General features: G+C 38.8%; 1 protein-coding gene across 1 annotated transcript; it reads right to left on the reverse strand.

Annotated features, from left to right (window-relative positions):
- Window positions 1-10,651: 10,651 nt before the first annotated feature.
- Window positions 10,652-13,015, reverse strand: LOC121377510 (baculoviral IAP repeat-containing protein 3-like). The gene has a single exon (XM_041505524.1). The coding sequence runs from the start codon at window positions 12,373-12,375 to the stop codon at window positions 11,443-11,445; it is 933 nt and encodes a 310-aa protein (XP_041361458.1). The 5' UTR covers window positions 12,376-13,015; the 3' UTR covers window positions 10,652-11,442.
- Between the last annotated feature and the right edge of the window lie 419 nt (window positions 13,016-13,434).

Genomic DNA, 13,434 nt, shown 5'->3' on the forward strand with positions numbered 1-13,434 from the left:
TCACGTATCTTGCCCCACACAAGCGGACGATATAGCTATTATTTCTCCTACATCAAGCAATATGCAAGATATGCTATTGATCTGTGAACAATATAGCTTAAAATGGCGATTCATATTCTCGTCGCTTAAAAGTCAAATGATTAATTTCTGTAGAGAGGGGGATCCACCCTTTTTTCTATATAATAAACAAATATCTATCACAAATTCTATAAAACATGTTGGCATCACTTTGAATAAAAATCTAAATAACTGGGATCGAACCTTACAAGCATGTAAGACTATCAAGTCTACAAGTATGGTACTTTTGCAATCAGGGTGTCACCCACGCGGCCTAAATCCAGCTACAAGTGTAAAATTAGTTAATGCTCTTTGCTTATCCAAAGCTCTCTTTGGGTGTGAACTATGGAACTCTATTACCAAAAGCGAGTTATTAGCACTAGAAAGGGCCTTCAGATTTGCAATAAAAAGTATTCAGGGTTTACCAAAAAGGACACGAACAAACGTATGTTTAGGGTTAATTGGTACTATTTCAGTTGAAGCAAAAATAGACACTAATAAACTATATTTCCTAGGACATCTCCTTCGCTTACCTACATGGACGTTACCCTATAAGGTTATAACAAGCAGATTATTATGTTTAAAAAATATGTGCATTTCTTCTCCAGTTGGATTTGCAGCAGACATACATAGGATCCTTTGCAATTATAAATTAATTGCATACTTAGATGACTACTATAAAACGTCTATATTTCCTCCCAAACAAACATGGAAAAGAATAGTGAAGAATTGTGTCTTCGAGTTTGAGGAAACAGAATGGAAAAGACAAATATCTGTAACTCCGGATACTAATCATTTTCTACAAATCCACCCAAACCTACAAATACATAAAGCATGGGATATTTCTCGTTCAAACCCTTTGCTAAAAGAACAGGCACATCATGTTATAAGTATATGCGCTACATGGAGGCCTCGATCATCTCAAGGTTTTTGTTCCCTTTGTAATTTACATTACTCCGATCTTCTTATACATGTTATAATTAGCTGTCAGTATTTATCTAAAACCAGAGATGACTTTTGGTGTTCAATCTTAGATATTGGTCCAATTGAGCTAAGCACAGAATTGCATTATCTTTCAGACGAGGCGTTCATTACTCAATTACTATCTTGCAATCCGCCCTTAAACCTTGATAAAGATACCACGAAATCCTATGTTGAGATTGTCGTAGAATTCATATATTTATTAAGTAAAACATATTTTAACACGTTAATTAATAACTAAGATACAGTGCACAGCAAAACGGCACACCTTGTGTGCATGTACAATTGTAAAATACATTTAATATTATGTTTATTTTGAAAATCGTTTTCTTTTAATTCTTCTCTGTAGTTATCACTAATATGTATACTTGTTTGTCTCTGTGCTGTAATTATTTCTTTGTATGTATATCTGTTTATCTGTTGTTTTGTTGTTACAACTCTCTTTAAGAGGAATAAAGAATATATATATATCTGGTTTAGCTTACTACAAACATTAGAAGGTATATACAAACAGCGTTCCGGTAAACAAGAATGTGCATTACAGATGACAGTAGTCGTTAAAAGGCTCTAAAGTCGGGAACATGTTACAATATTAGCAGTAAAAAGGCGTCATTAATGTGGTATACTTAATATAAAACGGCTCTTGATTATAAAACAGTAGCTACATGTGTAAAACAAGAAAGACACACCACCACTCAAAAAAAGAGAAGAAAAACACCCCACAGGAATACGGACATACATAGACAGACAGACAGACAGACAGACTCGCACACACACACACTCACACATGCATGCACACACATAACCACACACACACGCACACACACGATATCTCTTAGTCTTTTTTCAAAACTGTTGTTTGAAGCCCTGGCAATTAACCACGGCAATCAACAATGCCGTGAAGATTACCGCGGGGTTTACCTTTTTCAACAGCATCTATTTTGCCATGAACCTCGACTTTTCTGTCTTAGACTTAGATATGTTTTTAACATGCTCATATACCTCTATGGTTTCGAACACGCCTACCCCCAAGTCCGGCCTCCGATAAGATCGGTGGTCTGACTCGGGGGCAGGAAAAACCTAACTAATATAACAATTTAAAAATTTAGAACTTTAAGGCCAAAACGATTAATAATAATACGCCACCATTAATAATTTTGACTACGTCCCTAAAAAGCAGATAACCCTAGTCTACTTCTAATAAAAATTTAATTTGACGCCGTTTTAGATGGGGAAGTCTAAAGAGATATATAAATTACCTGTAAAATTATTTAGTCCCCAGAGGCAAGGAGAAAGGGTAGGGGGGGGGGGGGGGTAAGCCCAGCCCACAGAAAAGTTATATTGAATTTAATATTAATTAAAAAGGATTACCAATCGTATTTCGGGCATTGGTGTGACCAGGAGGTGGGAGGGGGCGGGAATTGAGGCCGGAACTTTCACTAAACCTAAGGCCAAACCGCCTACCCCCTATGGCCCCAAAGAAACCTAACCACCGGCATCACAACCCCCCACTCCCCACCCCACCGTGTCCAACCGCAGCTCGATTCAGTCATGGCAATCATTTATATAAAGAAAGATAAAATATTTAGTAGAAAGTCACTAAGCGAGTGACTTAACTGAAAGAGGATAGTCTGGTAATGTGTCGCTAGTAGAGCGACACATAAATCTGTTAGGAGGTAGTTCTTGTTGATATTGAAGATAAATTCGTTGGTTGGAAAGTTTCGCATGTCCAGCCCGCCGTGGAGAGAGAAACGCATCCAGAAGAGAAGAACGACAAACCCGAGGCACCCCCTCGGTCCGCCCCTAGAACATAAAGATTAAGTCGCTCAACACGCTGTCACCACTTTAATCTATAAAACCGGTGACAGAACACAAGGTATAATTAACCAGGGTACTGCCACGAGCACAGACCAGTTGCCTGCCCTGTTGAATTACATGATTGTTTTTATTAAAAATACCGGCCTCGGTGGCGTCGTGGTTAGGCCATCGGTCTACAGGCTGGTAGGTACTGGGTTCGGATCCCAGTCGAGGCATGGGATTTTTAATCCAGATACCGACTCCAAACCCTGAGTGAGTGCTCCGCAAGGCTCAATGGGTAGGTGTAAACCACTTGCACCGACCAGTGATCCATAACTGGTTCAACAAAGGCCATGGTTTGTGCTATCCTGCCTGTGGGAAGCGCAAATAAAAGATCCCTTGCTGCCAATCGGAAGAGTAGCCCATGTAGTGGCGACAGCGGGTTTCCTCTCAAAGTATGTGTGGTCCTTAACCATATGTCTGACGCCATATAACCGTAAATAAAATGTGTTGAGTGCGTCGTTAAATAAAACACTTCTTTCTTTCTTATTAAAAATATAAAATATAGTTAAAATACTGATAAAAAATAGGGAAAACACATAAAATGAGCGAGCATGCTGGCAACTTACACTAAATTAATATTTTATTATTTTTATTATTTTTTAAAAATATATAAACGGATTAAAAAAGACAAACTGTATATATACGGTGCAGTTTCCGGAAAGGGGAGGGGATTACTACCAGATAAGCCCCCCCCCCCCCCCCTAAAACCGAGCAACAACCATACATCCAATCATACAACATACATGTATATACAAATACACAACACAAACAAATACAACATAAATCTAAAAATAATTGGGTATTCATGTATCCCCGCCGGCCCCCCATAAATAGGGGGGGGGGGGGGGCGGGCGGAGGCACACCACCCAGTATGAATACAAATTCATGTGCCCCACCCCACTAAATTGTGGGGGGAGGCGATGGGCACATATATTAAATGTAATTATATACAATATTAAAAATGGTTTATTATTTTTAAAAAAACTAATAGACAAGTAGCCAAGATAATTAGCGTAAAGATACCAGGTCGTGACCCGACTGTGACCCTAGACAAACAACAACAACAAAGCGAGGATTACCCCAAGGCTAAAATTGATATGTAAAAGAAAAAGAAAAAAAAAATATGATAAAATAAATACTAAAATAATATACCGAACAGTAACAACTAAAGAAAAGAAAGAAAAATAAAAGAAAGAAAAGTAATGAAATAGCCATATGGCTATAAATAAAACAACAGTGAGTACATAACGCTGCAAAAACCGATCAATACGTGGAGCGTGTTGACACCGAGCTCTGATCTTGCTCCGACCTCCGACGTCAGAGAGCAGAGTCGGCTACACACTCGAGATATCGATCGATATGCGCCACGGCCGTACAACACTAAAAAAGAGCGAAATTAAACTATAACAAAACTTAAATGGAATTTAAAATAGTATTATAATAAACAGATTTAAAACTCTTTTTTTTTAATTGTTTGTTTAATTTAATTTTACTATCAATATTAATTATTATTAATTGTTCATTAAATTTAAACTAGCAATGAAGGCCGACCAATAATAGCCGACACAAGAGGATAATACACAAGTGTGCGGCACATGGCTTGGCCCCCCCCCCCCCCCCCCCCCCAAGGGATAATACACAAAGTGGGGCACGTCGGACCCAAGTAAGTCGGCCAACATCACCAATACTAATCAATAAATTAAGTGTTTAAATATTAACATTTGTCTCCATCACATAGGCTATTAATAACCTATCTATAGTTGATTTATACTGTTTATTTGGATTTAATCAATTTTTAGGAGTAAAAGCAATATTATTTTTATTTAAAAAAGTTTTTTAATTTAATTCTGTTATTGGTGTATTTATTACAGACGAGTAAATAGTGATTTATGTCTTCTATAACATTGCAATGGGGGCAATTAGGACTATTAAATTTTTTCATTTTAAATTTAATTTGATTTAAAGCAACTGAAACACCCATGCGAAGTCTGGCAATTATTTTAGTACATTTAATGCTAAATGATATGGGGCCCTGTGGGGAGACAATAGGCTTAATATTTGCGTGTCATGCTCTCGTCCTATGGTTCCAGTCAATTTGCCAAAGGCGGTCAATGCATGGCACTATAATTGAATTAATTTCGCTGTAATTATATTTAATGTTGATTTTAATTTCATCATCCAATACGGCTTTTTTTTTGCACACTGATCAGCCATTTCGTTACCATGGATACCCACATGAGCCGATACCCACTCAAAGACGACCTTCACCCCCATTTGAATAATTTCAGGCCTAACACTGTGGGAACCATCTATAGCATTAAGGGCACTTAAGCTGTCAGATAGTATAATAAATTTATCTTGGTCGTCTATTTTATTATAATTGTTTAATATCCACACCAGGGCATATTATATGGCCAATAGCTCCGTGGTGTAGACAGAAACATTATCAGTCAGTCTGGCTCTATAATAACTATATCCATTTAATTCTTTGACGGCAAAGGCCATGCCCGTCCTACCAGTTATGGGGTTTTTGGAGCCGTCTGTATAAATTTGTAAATAAATTTTATATCTTTCCCCCATAATGATTCTAAAAAGCGTATTTTTAAACACTGGTAGGTCTGTTTGCGCTAGTTCGTTTTTAATAAAAAGATTTACCTTGGGGGGTATGAGAACCCATGGGGCTTTGAATCTAGCGCTACAATCACATATATGTAAATCCGCCACCCCAAAATCATTAGCAAAACGTAGTAAATAAGAATAAATGGATATATTTGAGTCCCGGACTGACTGAGTATAAAGGGAAAACAAGTTTATTAATTGGATTATTTCTAATCAAATTTTGTGTTTTGAATAAATGTTTGAGTCCCTGCTTAATTCTTCTAAGGGTCAGTGGTAGCACTCCAAGTTCAGCTAAGACACTATCATGGGGCGTGCAAACAGAAGCTCTAATAATGGTATATAGTGCCCTGTTATACACCTCTCAAGTTTCTTAAGCTGGGTGTCACTGGCACAACTAAAGGCCTGCGCACCATATTGAAGTCTTGAGACTATGAATGCCTCAAAAATCATGAGCAGAGTTTTCCTCTCATTGCCCCATGGGACTGCTGACAATATTTTTAATAAATTAATATAGTATTTAGAGGTGCCAACTACATTGGCTATATGCTCCGCAAAGGTGAGACGCTGGTCAAAGGTCTAATTTTGGCACTGGCTGTCCAATTCTGCCCAAAAAAGATATAGAACAGGTTTTAGATTGGGAAATGGTTACCCCCCAGTCCTCTGACCAATTTTGTAAAACATTTAAATCCGACTGGAGGTCTTTTTTGACAAGATCAAATGTATTCCCTACCCTCCAGAAGGCTGTATCGTCCGCAAACAGTCCGATACTTAATTGAGAATTTTTAGATACATTGTCAGTGAGTGATTTAGCCAAATCATTAATAAAAATGCCACATAGAGTCGGAGCAATCACTGACCCCTGGGAGATGCCATTTTCCGGTTCCAAACGGTAAAGAGTAACCTTTATACTTTACCGTAAAACTTCTATTATTTATGAACCTATCAATAAAATTAAACATAGAACCTCTTACACCCATTTTATAATTTTTTTGCAACAATCCATGTCTCCAGACCATGTCGTATGCCTTTTCAATGTCCACAAAGACACCGGCCACCTTGTATTTCCTCCTAAAGGCATTTTAAACCTCGGTCTGCAAACGAACAAGATGGTCAGTGGTGGAGTGTTTTTTTCTAAACCCACTCTGAAACTCAGTAAATAAATTACTGAGTTCCAAGAAGTGGGAAAGGCGAATGTTAACCATATACTCCATGGTCTTGCAGACACTGGACGTTAACGAGATAGGGCGGTAGTTTTTAGGATCAGTAAGGTTCTTCCCCCTCTTAGGGATAGCAAACACTTCTGCTTGCTTCCAATTGAGGGGGAGGTAACCCTGTTTCCAGATAAGATTAAATAACTCCAAGAAAAGTTCAAGTATTTTAGTGGGCATATGTTTAAAAAAAAAAAAAAAATTTTTATCCGGCCCTGGAGCTGAGCCTTTACGATGCTGAAAGGCCTTGAACATTACTTGGGAGTGTAAATGGAATGTCATATTCGTTATGAGCTTTGCAATTGTTGCGACGGAGTGTCACGAAGCGTAGCTGAATGTGGGTGCTGTCGGGTTTCTTTCTGTAGTATGTGTATTAGTGATTAATATGTGGATTTTTTTGTATCACTTAACTCGAAAATGATTGATGTAAAGGTATTTGACGTCAAACATAGGATTGTTGTGGTATTAGAGCGGGACTCGTTGCCTACCGTTTGGTAGTCAGGAATTGCCAAAAAAAGACATAGGTTGGTCTCTGACTGTAATGAGAGCGTGTTTATGTCCAAATGTCCGTCTAGCTCTCTTACAGTCAGAGTACTCGGGCTAGGACTGTCCAAGTACCTCTTGGGGTGGCTAGCCCCACACCGGAAGCATGTGGGATATTCCCTGGTCGACCTGCACCTCTTGACCGAATGACCCCACCTCTGACACTTTGCACATTTGATGGGTTTTTCTAAATAATTGTGCATATGAAAACCTATGCCGTTGATCAAAATAACTTCCACTTCCGTGGGGCGGGACAGGAGGATAGCAATTTAACCGTTATGCCAAACAGTAAATCACTGTTTGCTTGTCTGGCCCTAATCAAAATATCAATCCCCTTTGCACCCGCTAGATTGGTTTTAGCTATGCAACGCAAACTAAGATTGGGGGGGGGGGGGGGGGGGGGCGCAGCCGACTGTCTGCCAGTTGCTCCTCCCCCTCTATTAATTGCCTGAAAGGGGGGCTGAGTTGAATTAGAGGAGGGGACAGACGGCATTGGAGCAGCACTCCCCCCTTCTCTAGCCGGTGTCACTTGTTTATAAAATTTATTTACAAAATAAAATCATAAATCATTCTTTTATATAACAAAAATAAACATGTGTTTTAACTTTCAGGGCCCTTTTAAAACTACATTAAAACAAAAATTAAAGAGTGTTTTTTCTATACCATAACTAAAAAACCCAAACCCCAATTATTAAAACCGCTAACCCAACTCCGAAGAGATTGGGGGGGGGGGGGGGGGGGGGGAGAGCAATGAGTTAAGTTTACTCACCCTCTGCCAACTCAAAACTAAACCCTAAAAAAGGCTTAAAGGACTTTACGTGCACATTCAGAGCAAGCTGTTGTAGCGCACGCCTATACTGGGGGACAGGGACCGGCCTTGGCCGGTTCCCTCTGTCCAGGACAGGAATCTTTCTAAGCTAAACTTAATATACTTCTTAATACAAAACTCAATGGTGGTGTCTGGATTATAAATAATTTAAAACCAATAATTAACAGCTAATAATTCAAGACCAAACCCAACCTAATTACTTTCCCCGCTAATAACTACCATTTATAAACTTAACATTACTCCAATTAGTTAATTACTTTAACCAACTTTAATTACTTAACAATAATATAATAAAAACAGCCTTCATAATTTTGAATTACTTTAATTTCAGCATTTTCACTTTCATTGGAGTTATTTGTTCACAGCATCCTTTGGTAGTGTTTTTGTCAGTAATTTCAGATATGCTTAGTATAAATAGAAAATACATCCTACATACATATTACAGCTTACAAAAGAGATACCCAACTAATAGGACCCCTATAGATAGATTAACAAAGGAATAATCAAATGTAGAGTTTAACAAATGAAGAAAAGAAAATTTTATTCTACCTTGTACCTAAAACAAATTCTGTGAACATGACTAAAAAATATTAGGTAGGGCCAGTCTAAACTTTAAAAAACCCAAAAAACTACATCTGTACTCATTTTAACTTTTAAAACAAATGGGGAAAAATAATCAGGGTAATAATTGTTTTTACACCTCAATGGGCACTCCACATCTCACTATTCTGTTTATATTGTATGTATGCCATTTGCATGTCTCAAACTATTATTTTCTTCTTCTTCAAATTGTGTATTAGGGGCTGTGGAAGAGGTGAGGGCCGATAGGGCCATGGTCTCCTCTTTTTTTCTGTTACTGTTCTCAAAAGTCTGGAGATGTCATAGGCCCTATGTTAACATTTGATATTTAAACTTATTCTGGGTGAGCATGCCTCCGAACCCCCACCAACAGGTTCGGGCCCTCAAATACATGTATACACACTCTCTCTCCCTCTCCCTCTGTCTCTCTCTCACACACACCACAACCTTTTAACAAACAGCACACTATAAGTACCCCCACCCCATCCCCACTTTCAAATACAAATTTTGTTTTAAATCCACACACCGAGAATGGATAGGTTTTTGGCAATGACATACAAACGCCTCGTTTTTCAGCGATTCACTGTTTGTTTGTTTTTGTTTTTTGTTGTTGTATTTTGTCATATACTAGATCCGTTATGCAGTCCAGACATTCTTTGTGCAATGCATCATCGTCTGAAAAAATATGACCACTTTTCCTGTTCATACAGAGGTGGACAAGTTATTTTATACGACCAGTGGCTTCAAATCACACTATGTATGTATGTATGTATGCCCACAAATGACTGTCAGGTCAGATGTCGGGAATTAACGTGCTCATATCAATTTAATGTTCAAGCACGCTCGCTGCGAGCACGATTTCTGACTAGGGCCAGAAACTGTGCTCACAACGAGAGGGGTGGGGAGAGTGTTAGTAAAAAAACAAAACAAAAAAAACAATTAAAATTAAAAACGTTTATACAAACGATTAGATAAAAATACTAATTAATTACAAGGAAGTTAAAAAGTGTTTATACAAAGGGTTAAAAAGGGTTTCTACAAATGATTACGTAAAAAGTAGAATATTGACAATAGAATATGTCTGGTATTTATGTCGGAGAAGAGTAGACAGGAAGGTCTGCCCCGTTTTAATTCATTTCCCTAGGCCGTCCCATCCACCACCATAATGGAAATGTTAAAGGGACATTCCTGAGTTTGCTGCAATTTTGAAGATGTTATCGACTAACAGACTTTTTAACTATTGTAATTGCATATCAAATATATTTTTCGGCATAAAATATTAGTGACTGTGTTTCTGATCGTTCTAATATTTGTACTAGGTTAAATTTCATTTTATTTCCTAAAATATATTTTTTACGAAATTGTTTGAAGACAAAATCCAGTTTGGGCTTCTTACAAATATTAAGACGACCAGAAACACACTGAATATACAGACACTGATATTCTAAACCAGAAAATATATTTAATATGTAAGTTTAATCGTAGAAATATTTTATTAGTCGGAAACATCATATAATGCAGCAAACTCAGGAATGTCCCTTTAAGAATTGGAAAGTGGAGATTGATGAATGATATCTCCATATTCAAATCACACTACCGAACAGCTGTTTAAAGCGATACTCTAACGAAAAGATCATTTCTAGGTGTTCGCCATTGAAAAGTAAGAAAAGCTAATCCGAGAGAAACTCTGTCACTAAACTCATGACAAAGAGATTTATGTGCACATTCAGAGCAAGCTGTTGTAGTACACGTCTATCCTGGCCACAGGGACCGGCCTTGGCCGGTTCTCTGTCCAGAAAAGAATCTTTCTAAGCTAAACTTAATATACTTCTTAATACAAAACTCAATGGTGGTGTCTGGATTATAAATAATTTAAAACCAATAATTAACAGCTAATAATTCAAGACCAAACCCAACCTAATTACTTTCCCCGCTAATAACTACCATTTTATAAACTTAACATTACTCCAATTAGTTAATTACTTTAACCAACTTTAATTACTTAACAATAATATAACAATAACATAATGACATAACAGACGTATACAAATAGAGTTATTTCCCTTACATCACTTATATAATTCAAACCCAATTCCGCTACAACGTCAGCGGTCATTGTTGACGAACTCTCATTGAGCCGGTCAGATGCCCGGTCAACGGAGTTCTTTGGCTGAGACATAATAAACACAATCTAAACTATCAATACGCTAATATATAAAGTAGTAGGGGGGTCAATATTCGGTGAAAACAACGGTATATCAGATGACCGAAACCATGAAGAACTTTCTTGTATGCTATTGAATAGTTCCTTGAACTTCATGTATATAGTAGTAGGGGGGTCAATAGTCGGTGAAAACAATGGTATCTGGCAATACACGTGCTATCACGGAATAATGAGCACTATGGCTACACGAGGTAAACAAACAATACACAGTGGGACGAAAAACGCAAAATACAATAAATTAGACAAGGACAAAGACAAATAGCATCTACAAACTTACACACAACATTTGTACTTAGCTCGGATATTTTTTTATAAACAATTTAATGTAAATTAAATAAGGATGGCGACGAATTAAGTTTATTATTCTTCGAGTTGAAAAAATGTCGACCGTCCGCCTTCCTGAAACTGCCAAAGATGACTTTTCTGTCACAACACCACCGTTAAACAAAAGAAAACGAAATGACATGGAAACTATTTCCCCACTGCATATTGTTTTGCCGTGGCCATTTTCTTAATTTCCGGGGTCGAAACTGTTCCAAATGTCATACACCTGGTTCGTCAGAGAGCGCGCGAAACAAAGCAGGTGCATCTGGGAAATCCTTGCCTGATCTCCGTTTCTCCTCCCGAACCACTCTCTCGATCTCATCTATGCTGTAGCCGAACTCCATGACTGCTTGCACTATTGGACTGTATCGGGTCGTCTTGGAAACATCACCATGGTTACCAGACTTCTCACCAGAAACGCCAGATGCTCCACCGACTGCGCCAGCGGCACCTTGGACAGAGGAGCTCTGAGAATCGCTTCCATTACACAGTCCTTTTTCAACATGGCTTTGCGAATTTGTCTCTGTGCACGATGTTGTCGATGGCGTGTTCGGTTTCTCCAGGGATCCCTGCAACATCTTCGTCCTATCCTGGGCAAACTCACATTCCGGCGAGTAGGTGACATGGACTTCAAGCGGTACGTCATCATAATCCCAGTCTACCAGGGTCAAACCGCAGTGGAAGCAACTGGCTCTGTCCTTAAAACCGACGTAGAAAAACCCCTCGTCGGCCATACGAGATGGACTCTGCTGTTCGAGTTTTAGAGGCCAACCAACATAGCTTTTTAGCCTCTTTTGGTAGTCCCTAAAAGCCGGATGTTTCGGTGGCTTCAAACAGTCGAGACTCTTTTCGGCAGTGGCGTCACTGACAGTCTGTTGTCCGTGACGACTGAACCATTTTTGGATGAAAGCGCAGTCCGGAGATCGGGACCTGTGTAGCTCGACTGCATCCTCCGACCCAAGCCAATTGTAGAGTTTTAACTTACAAGTGGGACACACCACTTTATCCCCGGTGCCCGTGTACTGGAACCCAGCTATCGCCAACTGAATGGAATTCTTCTTCCCCTTCCACTCAGCAAACGTGTCATGCCTTTGCGCAATATGATCCGCTTTCAAACTCGCCGATTTACACTCACTTACTGTTTGACCCATTTCACCTTATTTAAAATCAGTATGGTGTTTAAACTGTTTTCCGTTAATAAAATGTTTGCACACGAATCTTATTTCGCTTTCTTCTGTTTTATTTCGCGTCGTCACTTTATCACAAAACACCAGTGACTATAGCTATTTTCCCAGGTTTAACTGGTACTATATTTGTGCTTTCACCTACACCTTGGCGTTTACTTGAAGTTCAAGGAACTATTCAATAACATACAAGGACGTTCTTCGTGGTCATCTGATATAAATTGCTCCACAGAAGAATTTCATATGGTTTCGAAAATATCCATTTGTATGCTTCAAAGAAGAACAATTGTCCCCTGCATAATGAACGAAGGCAAGCTGCAATTGATGAATAATCAATCAACCTTGGTGATATTGCCCAACTAAGTGGCTATAAATATAACTGTGTTTTTCCATGAATGTTTCCCCGAAATAGATCACAAATGCTCTGCCGTATCAATTATAATCGCGAAGCTTGGGGACCGACTATAAATAGATTTACATTTCACGGCCCTTTCCTGTCCTGGACAGAGAAACCGGCTGAGGTCGGTGCCTGTGCCTAAGACAGGCGTGCGCTACAACAGCTTGCTCTGAATGTGCACATTAAACAATCCTCCCCCCCCCCCCCCCCCCCACCTTCACGGCCAACCTGTCATTTACAGAACTCCCTGGTGAAGTCAAAGGTTGTGCCCAAGACAGGCGTGCTTGAACAATTCTCTGATGGAAGCATGCCGAAAATTACCCACACCCACCCATACACTCACTGCCTACTCTTGTTGGCGAGTAGTAACTGCTGACTCGCCCAGTCCTCCTATTCAAACATAATCCTGATTTTTCAGTCAATTCAGCATTTCAACACAGTTCATATTAAATTTTTGTGCGCGTTCTTTCAACATTTTTAATTAGTTTACGTATCAAAAAAATTAAATTTCAGTTCCGCATGAGGTCGCCAATCAAAGATATGAATTGACCTTAAAGTTTCGATGACACTGTTTGGCAATATCAAATTTCAAGCAACAGGCTTGTATGCGGGAATTTCCATGTGCGTGT

Source organism: Gigantopelta aegis, chromosome 7 (genome assembly GCF_016097555.1).
Source record: "Gigantopelta aegis isolate Gae_Host chromosome 7, Gae_host_genome, whole genome shotgun sequence".
NCBI classification, from domain to species: Eukaryota; Metazoa; Mollusca; class Gastropoda; order Neomphalida; family Peltospiridae; genus Gigantopelta; species Gigantopelta aegis.